Raw genomic sequence first — 20,194 nt, forward strand, 5'->3', positions numbered from 1 at the left:
TAGCTTTAAAAAAAGAACTTCCAAAAGGGTTCATCTAAATGAGAGCAACCAGTGATGTTCAATTTAGTCACGAGAGCAGAATTTCTGTGCAGAGCAGCATACTGCTCTTTATCGAACTTTCTACTATGAGTTACAGTACATTTCTTAAAAAAAAAAAAAAAAAAGAGAAAGGATTTTATAACAATTTTAATTTGCTGTCATACTATGATACTGTATACTTGAATGTGCAGTCTAAAAATATCCTATTCACAGGCCTCCTGTATTTCAGATAATTTAAAAGAAGAAAAAAAAAACGTTCCCGAAACTTCTGAATCTGTCTTGGCTGCCAACATCAAAGTTCAGCTTTTATGGGGAACTTCCCACGCTGACCTGAGAACTCAAACCAAAGTCTGTTTGAAGGAGCCTTATTCTTCTGGATGAAATTCTCCCTGGCAATCTCACCTACTGCAAAGCTTGGCTTACCCTGCCCTGGCAAAAAACACCAGGAGATGAAACTGGGGAGGACAAAAGTCATCCCAGAGCTCTGGCTGATGCAGATGTAGGGATGCTGTCACTGAACTGGTGGTGTCTCAGCCTTGCTTTCACCATTCTGGTGTGGAGGTCAGAAATGCAGCTCTAAGAAGCCACAATACTTTGACCAACACCTCAGACAGAGGTTGGAGGGAGGCTAATCCTGCAGTCCTTGTACACCCCAAACTGAGTTTATAATGCATTATGATGAGACTGTGCAGATGTATTTTACCACTGCAGAAGCTTTGGGAGAAAGCAGAGCTTTTACCAGACTCAAGGGGAGATGGCTTTTTTTTTCTTTCCCTAAAAATTTAGCACTGGAATTTCTCGATCTTCACATTATTTCTTAAAGGACAATTGAGTATGTCAGAATAATTTTTGCTGATTACAATGAGCAAACATTAAACAATTTCGGAGAGGCTTGACTACAGCCTCACTTCAAGCAAGGGGTAGTGTCTTGCTGCACTGTCCTGAGAAAGCTGGAATGGAAAATAGAGTAAGCAGTGAGGATCTGCTCCTGGAACGAGGTGGGCCTGGCCCAGCGCAGCAGATGTCCCTCTGCTCCACAGGCAGCAGCTGGGAGGGCCCGGAGAACAACTCCCTCCTCTACCCTCAAAAATCAGGACAAAAACTGAGTTGCCCTTGTCCCATCACGCTGAGGGAGCTAGTTCACCACTATCCATCCCTTCCTTTTTCTTTTGTTTTTCTTTCTAGTATTCACTGCGTAAAAATAATGGCAGTTTCCACATTTTTTTCTGGACAGCATTTTGGAACTCGTTGCCTTCAACAAATACAACCTCAACGGTTTAGTGCTTATCTTGTAGCTAGCGAGTGTGGTGCTGCATCAGGATGAGAATACAAATATGCTTTCAAACGGGGACGTGCTTTCAAACTGAGAGCCTTGGAAGTGGTGCTTCCTTTGCTGCAAGCCATGGATATAACCTGGAATTGCTTAACACTTGTGCCAAACTTGAGTGTGTGTGTGTTTTACTGACGTGAGTAAGGGATGGAGAAGCCCAGCTCTCCACTTTGGTGAAGGGACTGCAGTAAGCGGGAGCAGAGTGAGGGCACATCTCACCTGCTTCTGACAGCAGCTGGTGGTGGCTCCCCCTCTTTTCCTTGGCTTGGGCACCTCGTCCTCCCCTTTCCTGGCTGGTGCAGTGAGAGCTCCCTCTCCTGTTCCAGTCTGACCAGTGTTAGACCTTGTCATACTGGAAGCACGGCCTGAGTGAAGAGAGCAGGTTCAAAGGCAGTATCAGTGAGCTTGGTTTCCTGCTAGAAACTGCCACTAAAATGAATTCCCTGAGTGTGAAATAGTATCATCTTCCAATTAAAATGTATGTAAATGTATTTCCCTATCAAAAAAATGTATAGGTACACATGCACAGATTCATATATGTAGTCTGACACATATATACCTGTATGTGCACACACATTTAGCACTGCAGATCTTTAATGGTACTCATGCCATTGCTATTCCAACTCAAAGTAAGTACAAAAAATCATTCATTTCCACAAGTCCATCTAACTTCTGAAGCATCTAAGCTTCTGCATGTACCTGTACTCTGCTCAGCTGCAAAAACATTTTTTTCCTAAATTAATACATACTGGAGCTCTGTTTGTGAATTAAAAAAAAAAATATATATATATATATACATATAAGCTTTTCTCTGGGTATATAAATACCTTAATTAACAAAATTAACAATATGTATCTATTTAGGAGATTCTGCATCAAGATCAGATAGGGCAATTAACCCATTACATTTTCTAAGATATTAAATAAAAGAAAATACATTTAGGAAATGCTTAACCAGACTTAATTTAAGCATCTGAGTGCTAAAATAATCTCAGATAGTGATTTATTTCTAATACTTTCTGCATGCTCAAAATGAAAGCATGAAGAGCAGCACAATTGCATATATCTTCTACCAAAAATAGCCAAAAAATACTACAGAAGAGTGCCTGCTGGGTTGGTTATAAAAGTAAAGTATAACCCATTAACTGCTAATTAGAAGCATCAGAAGCAGGCTTTGCTGCAATAAGAGCTGGCCCTTAAGCAGACGTTTCTGTAACCATTTAAAGGCACAGGGTTTCTCCAGTTGCTGAGAATGGAGCTTGGATGGTTTCAGCATAAAGGCCATGTGAGAAGAGACTATGGCACTTGGCCATGTTACCCAGCTGTTTTCTAAATATGATGACAGGTGCCATTTTTTCCATTTGATCGTGGAACGTAATACATCTTCAAACAGATTTTCCCCAACTAGTCTGGTGCAGTTACATTTCAGAGATTCAAATATAAGAATGTTGTGGGGTTTTTTTGTTGTTGTTTTGTTTTGTTTTCCTCTGGCAGAAACATATTGCACATATTGGCAGATATTTCATTATGTACCTTTTTCTCAAAGCTGATTTCTGCTGTATATATTATTTTGCTTTTTACTGCTATTGTCGAAGGGAAAGAATAAGCACATGGGCAAAGGATACCACTCTGAAGGAATTAAAAAAATAAAAAAAGCTACTATGTATAATTAGACTTAATACATTTGCTTTCCAATAAGGAAGGATTCTCTTCCTTTCTGTTCTGTCCACTATACCTTGGTATTTCCATATTTTCTCCTATTCTTCATCTGACTAACTACCCAGTCAAACCAAGCTCCTTTCCAAACACTGAAGGTTGAAAAGGCTTTTTGATCTAGTTGCCTATCAAAAGACCTTAACGGATCAGGGCAAAAAAAAAAGGTGAAGCCAATAGAAACACCAGTCCTACAGTTCCCTGGAGAAGTAGCCAAGACACAGAAGTGGCAATTACAGACGTGAGCAACAAAGAGATGATGCCTTGGAATGGATGACAGGCTCCAAACGCCAGCCTTGCTGGATGAGCAGCCAAAGGACCTCTGCTTCCTCCAGGGCTTGGGCGGCCTCGAGCAATGGGTGAGGGCAGGATACAAGTCAGGCTGCACAACTCAAATAATCAGGAAAAAAACCAAGCAGATAACTAACTTCCCCTGTTAAGGAAAGGGACATAACTAATGTGAGGGGAAATAGTTCAGGTCAACATTTTGGGCTTTTCATCTACATGGATTGACCAGCTAGTAAACAAAGGAAGAAAGTTTGTGTGGAGCAGGAAATGAGGGCATTTAGGTTTTTTTTCTCTCTGCCCTATTTTCATCTACAAATACAGCAGAAACTTGTTTCTTTCTTTTAAAATGGTGAAACAGGGTCATCCATTAAGAAAAACTGAGATGGTAAAGAATCATTTTCTGAAGTTAAACATCTAAGAAACAATAAAACTACAACAAGTAGTAGTTGAAATAATAAAACCAAATTTAGCTTAAAACAATGTCTTAAATATTTAACCCTGGTAACAGCTTTAACAAGACAGATATCTGTTTGCATTCTGTATGTAAGAAAACAACTGTAAAATGCCCCAAAGCCACCAAGGGATTCAGTGTCAAAGACATGATTAGTAGTTCAGAAGTTATCTGATTCGGGTCACATGGTGTTCCAAAAACCATACCTAAATATAGCATGCAAGAGATCTGCACAAAGAGCAGTCCCATCATGGGAGCAAACTAAAGTCTCCACAAAATTAATTCGGGTTATTTCAAGGCAACCAAAGGAAAACAAGACAGAAAAAAATCAGCCCTTGCCCTGTCCAGTTCTGCAAGAGCCCCTATCACTGGTGTGGACAAGCCCCAGTTCACAGCCCAGGCGCACAGGGAGATGCTTTGGTTCCTGGGGGAACCCCTACATGGCACTAACGTGGAAGGTGGGTAGAGGGCACAGTGCGGCTGTGTTAAGGAAAACAGCTCGTTGGGAAAAGAGTGATCCTACCAGTAAAGGGACCAGCAGGTACCGTAGGCATAAACACCCAGGTAGGAAGCCAATGCTCAGGCTTCTTCTGTAGCAGTTAACAGCATCCTTCTAACAGAGAAAACAACCACATTTTTCGAAAGGGATGGTCCATGTAAATGATACCCTCGGCACAGACCAAGGCTCTGGGAAAAGCTAATGCTTCCCAAGGCAGAATGGAAAGAAAATGCCCTGTTGGAAGATGCTACTTCTGAAAGCGTCCATTAGGATTGCCTCTTGCCAGGGCAATGAACGAATGGGCATGAAATACAGCCTATAGAGCTAAGTCTAACAGCCTTCCCTATGTCTAGGCATCAGGAGCAACCACATGGAAAAGCATACAAAAGATCATCAAAAGGCAGCAAGCACAGGAGAAAGGGAGGAGTGCTCCTTGGGTCTCTCAGGTTTATTTTGGTCCTTCTCTGTAAAGTGGCAGTACTGTCTCCTACTTTTCCGAATTACCATTTGGCTTCTGACCACCACTGATCAACAAGATTACTTCGATAAGCTGCCCTGGTTCACCCAAGATAAAGAATTTAAAAATAACAAAGTCTGTTCGTGAATGCCATGGTGAAGGTTTTAAGATGACCACAGTGACTGATTTACCTTTGCATCACCCTTGCTCCCACGTTCTTCACCCAACCATTAGAACAAGCGGGGCAACATCGATGTTATAATACCTTGAAGGCCAAGGCGAAGCTGAAGCAGGGGCTGCGGAGGGCAGAGGAGAGAGCAGGACAAAGCAGAGGAGAGCGGGTGGTGTGAGGAGCGCTGCTGTCAGCGGGGAGGGAGCAGGTTCATGAGCCCAAACCGCGTGGCAGGTGCTCCAGAAGGCAGGTAACGAACAGTCGGAGCGCGGGTGGGACACAAACTGCAAATTTCGGCTTGAACGCTTCAGGCCATTAGCAGGTGCTTCAGGCAGTCATCCAGATCGAAGTAAGAAAGTGGAAAGAGCCAAATGCTGGTTAAAGAGGTTTGCAAAGGCAAAAAATCCCAGTGCGGGCAGATGAACTGTTTCCCCGGTTGTGAGAGCAGAAAAAAAACAAAAACAAACAAAAACAAAAAAAACACATAAAGCATACACAATTTTCACAAAAAAACGGCTGTGTTGGGGATTTTACAATCGTGTACTTAAGCCCCGAGATGCAAATACTGGCGGGGATGCTGAGATCAGCAGTTATATGTCCTCAGGTGGTTAGAGACAAAACAGAAAAGAGCTGGCATTTGGGGAAAATAGAGGGCCCATTTGATAACGCTTCACTTGAGCGTAAGAGGGTTTCCCCTGTGGGTATTGTCCCAAAGAAAGCTTCAGGCAAGTTTAGACTGGTTCATTACTTGTCACATCCAGAAGGTGAGTCAGTTAATGATTACACTGACTCCCTTTCCACTTCACTTTCATGTGTTTTCAATCCAAGAACTGTGCTCTCATCAACTCAAATACCACTTACAACAAACAGGAATATGAAGAGAAACTCCATTTCAGTTGCTCATGGCACATCTATAGTTAGTTTATTTGGCTGGATTTCACTGGCATCTTGCAAACTGTATTTTTGGTAGCTAATACACAGCACTTACAACCCGTGTTGTGGACGGTGTTACTTTTCTATATAGAAGTACAGGTCAGAGACTTGGCACTTGCTTTATTAGGTTTAGTTGCCAAAGGGCCCAAATACTGGGCCCTTGAAGGTTTCTTTATAGAAGCTGAATATTTATATCCTCAAGGGCTAAATCCATGGGGTCTTCTCAACCTGTAACACTACTTGGTTTAAGTTACACTTACACAAACATAACGAATAGCACTGGCTACTCCAAGCAGTTGTTAATGCAGACCAACTCTGTCGGCCAATAATAATATATTTAAATCAGATGGTCACTTGAACATTATTGGTAAAGTTCTCCTCGCTGAGGGTTGCATCCTTTGCCAGAGGCTAGCAGGCTTGACAGAAGGAGAGAAACAAATTCCTTTCATCAGAGTAACATGAGTCAATATGTGGAAAGATACTTCCATCTGCTCTGTGTTTCTGGTGACATGACATTACCGTATAATTTGGTATACATTTCTAACAGAATAGATAAAACAAGATGGCTTGGCAAGTCTTGTTTATGCCCCACATCTATGCAAAGTTCTCTCAAACCATTTTCAAGTTACGGTGCTATATGAGCAGCTAAGACTCGCAGTGGAAATGCTGGAGGGAAAAACGTGTTGCTGTTTATTTCAGAGAGTTATGGCACAGACAGACATCTATGGTGCACTTCTACAAAGAAAAATGTTATATTTCCCAAAGTGCTCTCCAAAGAGGCACATTTGGTCAGCTACAGACATGACCAAAGGAACCTGCTGTGTCCAGCAACTCATGGACACACACGACTCACTAGACATCAGTAGAGTGGCCTGTGCTGTTTCTGCATTAATTTTGTGTCCCTGTACGTTACCAGAGCCCTGGGACTTTCATGGTCTGTGGGCAGCAAATCGGCCGAGCCAAAAGGGAAGGTTCCACCTGACTAGGCCAGTAGGAGCTATATTAAGCTTGTCTCAGCTGGAGGTCATTCTGCATATTTTGAAGGCTGCTTTCTTGGTAGTTGGTCAAGCAATCAGGGTCCAGAAATTAAGAACCTGATTTTTATAACACACATAACACTTCTGAAGTCTAGACACTACATATGTAAAAGTTTTAATTTCTAAATGTTTGATCAAAGCCATCCCTTTTAGGGTCAAGCAGACTCTTGGGTTTGTAAAGCAGTTGCTTCATGTCTTATTCCTAGTAGGCTGCTGGTAGCCCAGCAGCCAAGAATTCATTTTCACAATTCCAAAACATTTTTTGATACTTCCTGACCAAATGGCTTTGCAATAGAAATTGGTTTCTGCCACCATCTGTTGTTACATAGTTCTGAAGTGCCAGCATTTTCCTTCAAGAGGAAAGAAGTTGGGGAGAATGCATGGCCAGTCCCAATGGAATATACATTCTTTTCCTTACTCTGACTTTACGGGGAAGGCTTGGCCTATTTCTAAGCAGCTGTGAAACTGTCATCATCAGGATTCTTTACAAAGCTTGGTGGCATATGGAATATATTGCTCACATCTTAGTACTGTAAAATCAACCTTGTTGTATAACTGAGTTAGGCAAAGAAAGCAGGTGCTTGATTTAAAAAAAAAAAATCCATCATGCATGAAGACTCTATAGATTTTGTAGAAACTCTAGACAAGGATATTTTAGAGACAATTCTGTTTTTGAATTAACTAGATAATACTTTGGAGAAGCTCCTAAGCTTCAAAGGTGATACAGTCCCTTAAAAACAAGTGGGTGAAACGGACATGTCACAAGATAACATCGTATTCTGCCATTCACAAAGGCTACATTCACATTCCACACCAAAGGGAAGTGTCATCCCCCTCTGTGAGACATTAAAACTGCAAGGGTCCAGTCTCCATTTCTGATGTGACAGAAGATTATTTATTTAACATCAGGTTTAGGTCTCTTTTTGTCACAGCCCAGCCTTATTTTTACAGCTGTGAACTAGCCAAGAAGTAAATTAAACAAAATAGTAATAATAAATAATAAAAGGCATTCCGGTTACCATACACACCAAATTACAAACAGGGCTAGAATTGCAGAAGTTCAAGTTCTCACTGAAGAATATACCCAAAGAACAATGAGAGAGAAACAAGCTGTTGAATTTGCTTGATTCTCAAGTGCAAAGTAGTCAACAGCACTTTCGAACACTATTGGGAAAACAAACAAACAAACGAACCACACAAAAATCCTCTAAGATAAACTCTCAGAAAAGGGATGATAAAGAGATGTAGTTAATGTCTCCACTGCTATATATTCCACAGTGAATCTCCACTCAGATATACACACACATACATATTCACGGTCATCTGTGTTCTCCTGTACCTAGGAGAATGGCCACAGCAGGTGAGACTAAAGGGCCATTTAGGCTTATTGGCTTGCTAGGGACAGTGGTAAAGAGCAGATGCTTAGTAAAGGCCATGCGGCAAGCGTATAGTGACAACTCCCCAGACTACTCTTCCCAACATCCATCCATTTACAGTTCAGAGACTTTCTTTAAACACAATACATACAAGTTTTCCAGATTAGTGATCTGCTTTTAGAAATCTTCACTTGCAGTTACAGACCCTTTTTTAGACCCTCTCCAGCTACATTGCAGATTTCTTGTACTAAGCAAGCTACTACATACTGATATGGAGAAATGCAACCTGCTGCCCTCATCCAGAGGAAAGGGCAAAACAAGCATTTGAGCAGCACATGCTGCTATACAGGTCTTCTGTGCACAGTCTGTCAGAGAATATAGTTCTGCTGCAGCCCTTACATTGCACAGTAGGAAAGATCCTTCTGTGATGGTGGCAGTTTGCAAGTCCTAGAGGTTATGTTTTTCAGCGGCACATGTTCTAATAAAGCCATAAATACAGATCAGTCATCAATGGAGCTCTGAAGCTACTCATCAGTTAGAGAGGACAGAATCACCTTTTAGCAGAACAGGATAGGGAGCACATTGCAGGACACCAAAGTAGTACCAACTACATGGACAATCATAGGGTGGTGAGTGCCTGTCATCTCCCCACAGCAATGCATCAAGAGGGTCAGTGGTCTTCCAGAGGCATCCAAAAAACTAGTTGTTTTTCAATATATATTCGCTATTTATGCACTTCCTCGTTGCACCAGTAGCTGCTGTATGCTTTACCAACCAACAACATGTGACTAAGGAAAAAAAAATTAAGGAAGCTGAAGGTAAGAGTCAGTGTGCAAAAAGGAAAGGCTCTCCTAGCAGCTTCATACTCTGTTCAAGTAACACACCAACCAGAAAATAATACAGACTAAAGCCTATTATCCAACTGAGCAGGCTTAAATAACACTTAGCTCTTTTATAAAACTTTTCATCCAGAAATCTCAAAATATTTTACAAAGGTGTACAGACTGGGGAAGAGCCAGAATGCAACCCACAGCTTTTGACTCCCAGGCACTTGCTTTTTCCATTAGACTACATCACTACCTCCAGGTACGAGCACACTTCTCTTATAGTTGACATGGAAAGATGCATATGTGGATCAAAGGAATAGTTTTTCCTCAATTTTCTATACACCAATTCCTTTTAACACCTTATTTCAAACACTATGTTTAAAAATAATAGCTCACAATGCACCTGTGCTACTCTAGTGACTACTGTATGCTTAAGTAATGCTTCATGTAAGATGCAATCCTCCTTTCAGTTACAGTAGGAAAGCAAACAACAATCAAAATATGTGTCTTCTTTAAATTTTTATTCTCTTCCACATATAAAGGAAAAAACAGGTTTAACAATCAAGACAAAATAAAAATTATTATGGTAGAGGAAACAAAGGGAAAACCATGAAGAGTTTGCTAGAAATAGGGAAAAGTCAATACTTTCCTCCAAAAGAAACAAGCTTGCAGAAATGATCACAGAAGTAGGATTTCATAACAAAATTCAAATGGCCAACACAGAACAAATAAAAATTTGGAAAGCTCACAGTGCTACTTTCGGCATGGCCTGTCAAAATCAGTACGGAGAGCAAAAAGCAGATTTCTGATTTTGAAGTCTTTGATGAACAAATTATATTTAGCATTCATCAATGCCTATGGGCTTCTGAACAAGGGAGGTATCTAATATAAACTGCATGAAAAAGAATGCATGTCAAAGCCTTTTTTTTTTTTTCCTGTAAGGTTTGCAATGAAAATAGTATTGTTCAGAAAAAAAAGGAAAAAATCTACCAAAATTTTATCTTCATCCTCTCCAGTTAGAACTGCTGGCTAATGAGTGATTTCGAGTAAACTCAGTTCAGAGGAGACATATATAGCATCTTTTTAAGCTATTTTCACAACAGGCCTTCTAAAACAGGCGTTAAGAGAGGCCCTAAAACAGAGGCCCTTTTTGTTCACCTAAATACTTTTATTTTTTGTTTTGCTTCATTTTAACATATGTATACATCCTGTGTTTTCAGCTTGTCTTTTCGGCCCACTCCCCTCCTCTGCACTCCCAATCTGTCAGCCAGACTCCAGGGACAGGAATTAAAAATGACCACGTTTAAAAACTGTACCCTGCCCATGTAACAGACTTTACAGCAGCAGAAAGACTAAAAAGCTGAAAAGTTCCCCACGGTCTTTGCCTATTAAAGCCCACAGCTTGCCAACAGCAGGCCACATTTTAGTGTCAAAGAACAGGGCACCGGCTTGCATTTCTGTGCGATGGGAAATGCCTCTTTACATTTCAGATCACACTGTTTGTAGATAAAGTCAACAACGCTGGGATGCTCAAAAACACCCTGTAGTATTACATGGAGGATGCAAGATGCTTGCTGAGAAACAGTGCTGACACCAGAATATGGTTGATTCAGCATGAGTGACAAAAGCTTATTTTTGGTTGGCTCAGGCAGTATTTGATTCAAGTAGGATTAAATCTTCATCACATTTGCTTAAAAAAAAATCATTTTACACCCATCCCATCAGGCTGTATCATTCCCCATCTTACAATGTTTTCCATCATTAGAGAGAAAGCGGTAAATGTCTGTTCATAAAATGAGCAAAGAGCCATGGAAAGTCCTTGACAAAAGTAATGCAAGGAAGTAGAAGGAAGGATTCGGTCAACTGGCAACCAAACAGAAGGCTTCTGCTATTTCCCACTGAGAAGTAACAGTATCTGGGCTATAGATATGTTTGTCAAACATATCTATAGCAGGGATAATTAAGTTAGTGCAGCAAACTAGGTGCATGCTTTGAAGTGTTCATGCAGCTGCTATACTAACGTTTCTTTCACCTGGTAGGTTAAGCTCATCATCTCCTCACACATATTTGCAGACTCGTGACCTATCCTCTGTCCTCATTATCACGTTGTTTCTGATAGCTGAACGTCTTGGAAATTATATTCAAAGGTTTTGTTATAAATAAAGGAGACTACCAGAAGCCTAAATACAGACTTCTGTCACCAAGGAATAACTGTTTGGAATTTCTCATGGCTCCTTTCTGTCAAGGAGTTATATACTTTACAAACAAGGAGTCAAGGAGTTACGTACTTTACAAACAAATACTCCTATAAGGTAGGTATTGCTATTTTTCCTTTTTCAAGGTCTCTTATGATTAGCATAGAAAATCTTGATCCTTAGTTTCCTAAAATTGGAAAAACTGGGGATAAAAACATTCTTGCCCTGCTTTGCAAAAAGCCCCACAGACAATTCAATTTCTATGCTGATCTTACTCAAAATAACAGCATCATAATCTAAAATAGAAAGCTTTAGACCCCCTGCCTTTGGCAATATTTTTTAATTATGTAATATTACTAGCAGTGATACCTTTCTATAAAGATCAAACCCAACGAGATAGTGAGGATTCTGCTGAAGTCTGTTCTGGGGTTTCTGTCACCAGTGAGAAGAGCACCACAGGAGTACACAGAATCTACAACAATATCGAGACTGATTTCTACTGATCTCAGTGAGGCCCGGACTTTATCCTGTGTGCTTTTCCATACAGCTGGAGAATTATTTCATATGCAAAGATCCTCACTTACCTACATCCTCCTATAAATCAGAGTTCTCTACCGCCTGCTCTTCACCTAACTCAACAGGAGCCTATCGCCAGTCTCACCTTTTCTACATTAGGTTTCTATGGCAAAAAAAAAATTATTACCTTTACTTTCTAAGTGTATTTCTAACCGGGGTAGGGCCCTGCACACACAAGACAATTTCAAAACAGAGACTTATAGCCCAACAGACTAGATCAGCACATGCATTCCTCAACTTCACACAGAAGCAACCAGCATTTACTTCTGAGCAAGGGGCGCAATTACGATTAAGACAGTATACGCCATTGGTGCCTCCTCTCTTCTACAATTTCTACTTATATTGTCAGAGAGACATGCACTTTGGATATTTATGGATCTGAGAAATCCTAGTTCAGACATGAACAGTGCTGACAGGGGCAAGACACTGTTCTAACTGTCCTGTAGTGTCCCACCTGTGGGAACATATGAGCCTTCATTTTCCAGGAACATCAGCCAGAAGCATACATTTTAATCTATTCACTCAGGAAAAAAACAAACAAACACCACACCACCCTCTTGCTGCATTTGGTTGCTGTACCTTTTTTTCATTTCCAAGTTAACCCTTAGTTATGGTTAATGCCCCAAAAATCTCATTTCACAGGATGCCATCTGGCTGGCTGAAGTCATATCTCCATTTTATATGAAGGAAAAAAAAAAATCTCACCTGTTGTCCTTTACCCGTGCCCATAAACCAACCCTTAAAAATGCCTTAAAAGAGTCAAGCAGCAGACTTACCTCCTGTACCTCAGCTGCTTTTAGAGAGACAAAGTGAAAACACGGAATGAGGCTCAGAAGCTTGCCCTGAAAATAGGACCTCTGTTTTTTACGATGGCTCTAAGCCCAGCTCAGCAGCAACATGTCACCAGTGCAAGCCCACGGGCTGGCAGGTGACCAGGGACCCCAGCACACAGAGCCACTGTCGGTATTGGGAAGCGATGGTGAGCAAGGGAGACCAAACTTCCTCCTACATGCAAACTCCAGATTCAATTTTCTGCAAGGTTACCCCCAATAATTAAAAGCTTCTGTAATTTATCCTTAAAAGCTAGCCGTGATGAGATCCATCAGGATCGATCTGTTATCTTTTACCGCCACACGTACCATGCATGTACATATCATATGTAATATGCTTTAACAGATGAATACTGGCAATATTTTCCACTAATTGTGAGAGTTACTAAACTGAACCTTCACTAAAATTAAGTTGACTATTAAAAGCTCAATGAGTAACCCAGCAAACGGAAGCGCTGTATATAGGATTTAGCAAGCACGCAACTGATCTGGCAACAACCAAGGCACAATATTTGCTGAACTTCCTATATCTGAAATTTGTTCCATACAATAGTCAAACATTCATTATGTATGATGATTTAACACCCCCAACACCAGCTCCCTCCTGCAACTGGCCAGCAATGGGTTTCTTTATGTCACCTAATTGTGCTACACATATTTTGTGCTTGGTTTTATCACTCTGTGTAACATGTTAGTGTCTTCATGGATGTCCAGGAGCACATCTTCTGCAGTAAAAGAGGTAAAACAGCAAGATGGGAATACTCACAAGACTGCCCCTAACACTGTTAGTCCTTGAAATGCCACAATGAGATTGTGTGACACATAATTCAAAAGTACAAATGAAATGATGAAAAATGTGCTCAGGAGCCAATGTTTGTATGAATTAAAATACCAAAATAAATGTATAATAATTCAGGCACGCTATTCTGAAAACACAAAGTTAGTGGATTGAAAGTTACAGGTTAATTTATAACAAACACTCTCTGATCTCCCTGCATCAGTTTCAAAAATACATGAATAATATTATTAGCTATTAAGATGTCATTATCATAGACAGTCCTACAAATTTTAGCTACCTCAGTATAAACACAGCTAGGTTTTGTAAGGAACGCATATAGCACTGGTTACAACATGCTAATTTTATTCACGATATATAGACTTTTTATGAGTGCAGTTTGTAAATTTTGAAAGAGCATATATCTTTTTTTGCTTTTACAGTTTCTAGGCTATACCTCTATACAAATATGGTTTATGTTCTGTATTGTTTTCAGGATTGTAGAGATGTACATAAATCACATAAATAAAAAGCAGCAATAAATTATATTAAGGTTGCATGCGGTCTTGCTATCTTTGACAAATTAGAAAACTAGGAATTCCCTAAGAAAAAGTTCTCTTTCAGGAGAAGAAATAAATAAATAAACAGATCTTAAATTCTCTTATCTATTAATGTGAGAAAAAAGCCTGTACAATTTTTGCATAAAAAGAGGGAGTGATTCAGGAGAAATTCTGACAGATTCCCTAAATACTGCCTCTACAAAAGATTCTAATATTTTAAAAAATCTGATATTTAAAAAGAAAATAGAATGTCAAAGTGAACGTACGCAGAGTTATGTGAAAGAGTTAAAGTTATTGATGAAAGGCTATTTGCTGATAAGGATTCATCTATTTGAAATAGGATAGCATTTGGGACCACTCGAACAAAAGTCTACAGAAAGCTGATAAATCAAGGAACTGAGCAGGATTTAAACAAACAACAGACATGGCTGAGAACACACGAAATGTCACAAGTACAGCTGAGAAATAAGTGATGGCACAGGACCACTTACTCAGCTACTAACAAGACATTATTTGCTTTGGCCTTCACAGAGCGAGACAGCTATCAATCCAACCACAGCTCCAGAAATTCTTCAGACTGAAGCCTTAAAAATGTGATTATTATTTCTGGGTGCACACACAGAACACCCCAATAAGTCTGGCTTTCAAAAAAAAATAAAATAAAAAAAAATCCACCATATATCACAGAGGCAGGTGAAACCTTAAGGGAGTTCTCACAAAAGATTCTTTGTCCCCCAAAGTACTTCCCCCAAAAACTGCTGTTACAAAACACCAGGGTCTGAGTTCTCCAAGAAAAACTCTAGGACCAATAATAATTTGGCATCTGAGTACCCAACTTGCAGGTGCTCTGCCCTTGCAATGGAACCCTCAGCTGTTAGTTATCCCCATGTCTTGACAGTGCCAGCAAATTCACGAGTGGCCATTGCCAAGCAGAGAACTGTCCAATGTTGCCAGAAGGAGATGATGAAGGCCACACACATCTTAAGTCCCACTTCTCTAGGACCTATATGTTTAAGCAGTGATACTCTAAGTTCTTAGTTTTGATATCTTTTTCAAAGTTTCCAGGCTGCTCCTGAAAGAAACCTACTTGAGGGTCCTTTCTGTCAAGGACACAAGTGGAAAAAGTGAGCTACATCACACACAGAAAACCAGTTTTCAAGAGGAGCTCGTGCCTTCAGGAGTCTGTTGGGATGTGGGGGGAAAGATGGGAGCAAAGAGGCTCAACCTTGTCAGGATGGAAGTGCTTGAGAACATCCAAAGCAGCTCTTTGGCCACCTGGGAAAGCTGGATATTGAAAACGTAGGCACTTACACAGGTTAGGCAACTTCTAAGGTTAGGTGGCAGTTCAGCAGGGATATCGAGGATCTCAGTTTGGTCTTTCAATGCCTAAATCCCACTTAAGTCCCACTTAAGGCATCTAATCCTTAAAGCCTTGCCAAGAAGGAGAGATTCTATGCATGCAAAAGCTGATGGTCAGTGACTGTCTGGTTCTGTTAAAACTAAAATACACAGAGAACGACCTTATTCTGTACAAAGGAAAAATGCAGAATAATCAAAGACACGTTCTAGTCATAGAAAGTTAATGGAAAGTTAATGCAGCTGATAGAGATCACAGTCCTGTCTTTAGAACCCACGACAGTTTTGCTGACCTGGAGAATATTATAATCCATAAATCATGGGTCTTCAATAGCCCACAGGAAGAAGTACATTTGCAAATGTTCAAAAGACAAAACGACTAGAGGAATCCTCGAAAAAAACTTCACTTACCCACACCAGCTAAGAGGTAAAACTAGAAAGGAGAAGAATTTATAAAACACTGTAATGCTTACATAGGGTTAATAATTCAAAGAACAATATTCTGTCATTCAGTGACCAACTAGTTTGCCATGCTCCATGAAATTAAGTAGTTTCAGTCCAGTTCCTGATAGCCGGGAGCCCACCCAACAAAAAGCTACCAATTTATTTCTCACTTACCTGCAATGCTGTTGGCTCTGAACCATGAAGTGTGAGTTGACAGGGGTACCAGTTCACCCTATATTCTCTATACCTGATACCTCCATATCAAGACTGACTGTACTTACACCACTTGAATTTAGTTGACAGGACTGCCTATACCTAAAATTATCTAATTGACAAAAGCGGTCCTTGCATAAAAGTAGTAGATTAGAATTACAATCATAAAGTGCAACTTTTGATCATTAGTCTATATTGCTGTGTTTATGAGGGAGATATCATTAATTATTAATAATTATTTTAATGGTAAATATTTCTGCTGTTCCCCAACCATGCACTGCAACATTTGCCTGACTGCACACACCAAGATTCCTCTCTAGGCAAAACACTGAGATCTCTATTGTGGGGATTCTAAGAGCTCTGCTCCAAATGAGAATTCTGGCCTAAATCTCCAGCAGCTGCCCACCCACCAACGAGCACCTGAGCTCTATAAACTCTGATGGAAACAAGGAGACAGGCCTCCCATTTCTTCCTATCTGCAGATGGGCAAAGTTCCAGCAGCTCACCCACTAACCCCTGCAACTTTTGCATTACAAAATCAGTATTTGATGCAAAATACAGGAAAGTAGACAAGCACGTATGTCACAGACCGTAAAGATGCTGAAGATACTTTGAGCAAATTGTCCATGGGAGCAGGGTGCGATCCTTCCTTCCTGAACATTGCATTATCTCTCCAGATTGACACCTGGTTTCTTCTGCCAGGCACAATGATTCAAATGTCCCCAACCTGGCTTTCAAGGGGTGTAGGAATTACTAATCTTTCATAATGAGCTCATGATAAGGAGACCAGTGAGGTTTCCCTAATTTATTTGCATATTGGTCTCGAGTCTCACTGTGCTTTCACCTGCATTTTGCTTTCAGTTCTGGATTCGTCCCAGGATACATACGCAAAGTCAAGGTTGTATCTTTTCTGTCCAGCCACCTTTTCCGTCTTGGTAAAGTGTTAATATATTTATAAGTCTGATTTACAGAGTACTCCAAAGCACTCTCAACACTGACACAGACAAGCAACAGAAAATATTTTGCAATTTGGCATATTTTCTTCTTCAAATATTCCTATTCAAGTGCTTTCCTTTAACTTCTCAAAATTATTTATTTTCAGCAGAAGTCAGTCTATTTTTGCCTGCTGTTTAATCTATGTATAAGCTAAATATTACCTTCCCGACTCACACAAGCAATCGCCCCCTCGGTCTGTCAAAGCAGCTCAGAAGAATAGGGAAAGCAGGATTTGTCCTGTATCTACATAAGCATTTTAGTTGCAACCTGTGCTTGACAGACACTGGTCAGCTGTAACAGATTGATGAGGAATTGTCTGAAATACTTCTGGTTGAAAAATATATAAATCATGATTACTGATAAAACAACATAGATGTATGTGACACTTACGAAATACAGAAATAACCTAGAAATAGAGAAATAAGCAAAGGTGCACTCTAGGACTCTTATAACCTAAGTTTCCCAAATAATATAAATGTTATGACAAGTAAATACACAAAACAGTAAGGCAGTACACTTCAAGGTGACAGTGCTGTGTACAGAACGGTAAGGGTTAATTTTTTTTGGAGATGTTTAGGTGGCCATGGAAGTTGTGAATTTGGATTCACCCCAGTTTGAATTGTTATATTAAATAACATGCAAAGTTATTTTTGTCTGCATTTCTTACTGCCTACTCTTCCTATTCCAGGTTCCTCCTTGCAGAGCACAAACAGCCCGGGCACAGCAGGGAAGTAGCACCCAGGAACAAATGAAGGGAGAAGCATTAGTGGAATGCAGCAGCCTTGGGGGAGAGACCCATTTACGCAGAGAAAGTGCTTAAGCAGGGACATTTGTGCCTGCGTCTACGTCTACATAGAGAGAGGTTTGGTGAGCGCATGCCCAGGGAGGAGGATTTGGTTATGGTTAGAATTTGTGAGTGACAGCCATGTGACAGCTGGGAGTCAGCAAAGATTTTGGAGGGATGGAAATTCCTGAGATAGGACACACGACCACTCATGCGATCTGCATGTGCCTATCATCACGCTGTATTATAATAGCTGACACTATGGTTTACCAGTTCTCCAAAAGAGACACTATAAATTAGGGAGAGGATCTGAGGAATGGTGGATGAGAAATGGAAGTCATAACATTTGAAAACAAAGGGATAAATATAACTTGTTTTTATGTTATCGAAACAAGCAAGCAAAAATCTCCAAAGCAAGCACACAACAGTAGCAAAGCTTGCATTTCCATGATTTATCTTTAGTGACAGGTTATTATTTCCTTAGAATATAATTTTTTTTCCGTACTAACTTACCTAGAAAGGCCTTGATCCTACAAACCCTTATACAAATACTTAATTTTAAGTGCGCGAATAATCCCACTGATTAGTGTTATTCCTACATTTTCAGGATCCGGGCCTAAGTCACAACATGCAATTAAGCAGAGGCATTTCCAAAGAACTGCTTAATTTTCCTTTCTGGGGCTCTTACGCAAATGTGAAGCCAGCGGAGATGTGCAATTTAAATCAAACCTGAAAAACTGAAATACTTTCCCTTTAACGCTGCATTCATGCCGATACAGTATCACATGACCTTTACCGTAATTTCTATTAAAATCATTTCATGTCTGGTTGCTTCTGCTATCCTGGCTCATTTGTATTGTTTACAACAAGTCATTGCTCTCGACAGTTAGTGGTGGCTGAATCCATGGTTACCAGTTTTTACATTCACTGGTTAAATGGAATGCAGCTCTTCGGTGGGGTTTCATGGAGAAAGCTCTTAAGAAACCACAATCCAGCTATCAATCAGGCTAACCTGGGAGAAATTAATCTGATAAACAGAAGTATCATTGTGTATGAAAAATTTATTGAAAGGGAGCTCAAGGCTTTTATTAGTTGCGTTCGCAAAAGTGGGCATGTTCAGATCAGACTTAGTGCACAGATGACTTAGGTTATGTGGTCTACGTCTGACATTCATCCATATTGTGCCTTCTCTAGTGCTCACTGCTAATAAAACTATACTGTTTAAAGCTTTAGAAAAAAAAAATCTCAAACAGTTATTTTACCAGAAATGTGCTCAGAATATAAATAGTGCTTAAATACAGGTTTAACCAGACTGCAGTCCCGGCAAAGTAACTTAAACAGACACAGACGAGATAGTAAAACACAAAATAGACAGCCCTGAGTAGAATTCAATTAAGACAAAAACCACCCCAAACAGTGCAACATTGTTAATGACTAAATTAAGCCTGCAAACAAATATATTTTATTGGTACCTTAGGACAATACGCACTAATTCCATTTGCTCTGTTATTTATAGTTTGGCGTAGGGTGGGGTTGCCAAAATCAAAAAGCAAAGCAATAACTTATTTGCAAGATGGACCCCCAAATCCTTTAAAATGCCTAAAAACATATGAAAAGTTCTCTATAATTTGATGGCTACAATCCTTGTCCCACAAGCTACATGAGAGCAACAAATAGTTAAATCAAACATATTACTACTAGCTCATCTACTGCAAAGTCACTGTATCAGAAGCCCGAATTGATTTGTTTCCTTAGAACAAACTGAAAATGAATGTAACATAACATCCGAAAAAAAAGAATCCCTTCTGCCCTGCTAATCGGATATTGTATAATGGTTGATTGCAGCTTTGCGCCGTGCTATTGTTGCCTATATCATACATACTTACAGGTTCTGGGTTCTTCCAAGAGTTTGGTGCAGTTTCAAGGACAAATGTCTTAAGGAAGTCTTTCTACTGTGCAGCAGTGATCCTAGCTCTGATCTCATTACATGAGCAAAGTGCTACAGCTGACAAAATAAAGGAAACTTCCTGCGTGAAGAAGAAATCTTGGAAAGTCTCAGGGTTAAAAAGGCTGCTTAAATACGCTCCTTGATTTGCTCCCTAGTTGTGTATACACAGTAGCAGCTGATCTCTGTTTGCAGCCCTGCAGAAAGAAACCTTTGCTGAAAACCAATGGCATCACATTTCAGAGGAGCTACTGCCAGGCTCTGGAGAGCAAAGCAACCTTTGACAACTTCACCCAGTTCGAATCACCGGTGTTTGCTGCATGTCCTGCAGGACTTTTGGAACTGTATATTTACTGTATTATTTTTATTAACGCTGCTCTGAAATCCTGCATCCTAGGC

The 20,194-nt window shown here is 40.1% G+C and overlaps 1 protein-coding gene across 3 annotated transcripts in view; it reads right to left on the reverse strand.

Moving 5' to 3' along the window:
- Window positions 1-19,834, reverse strand: part of ESRRG (estrogen related receptor gamma) — a gene marked incomplete at its 5' end in the record, with an annotated part of 369,448 nt that extends 349,614 nt beyond the window's left edge. For all 3 annotated transcript variants that reach the window (XM_080340928.1, XM_080340926.1, XM_080340927.1), the window contains one exon: window positions 19,737-19,834. In XM_080340928.1, the coding sequence (XP_080197054.1) occupies window positions 19,737-19,834 (98 nt within the window). The remainder of the gene's footprint in view (window positions 1-19,736) is intronic.
- Window positions 19,835-20,194: the final 360 nt, after the last annotated feature.

This window comes from Nesoenas mayeri, assembly GCF_963082525.1.
Source record: "Nesoenas mayeri genome assembly, chromosome: 3".
In the NCBI taxonomy this organism is placed as follows: Eukaryota; Metazoa; Chordata; class Aves; order Columbiformes; family Columbidae; genus Nesoenas; species Nesoenas mayeri.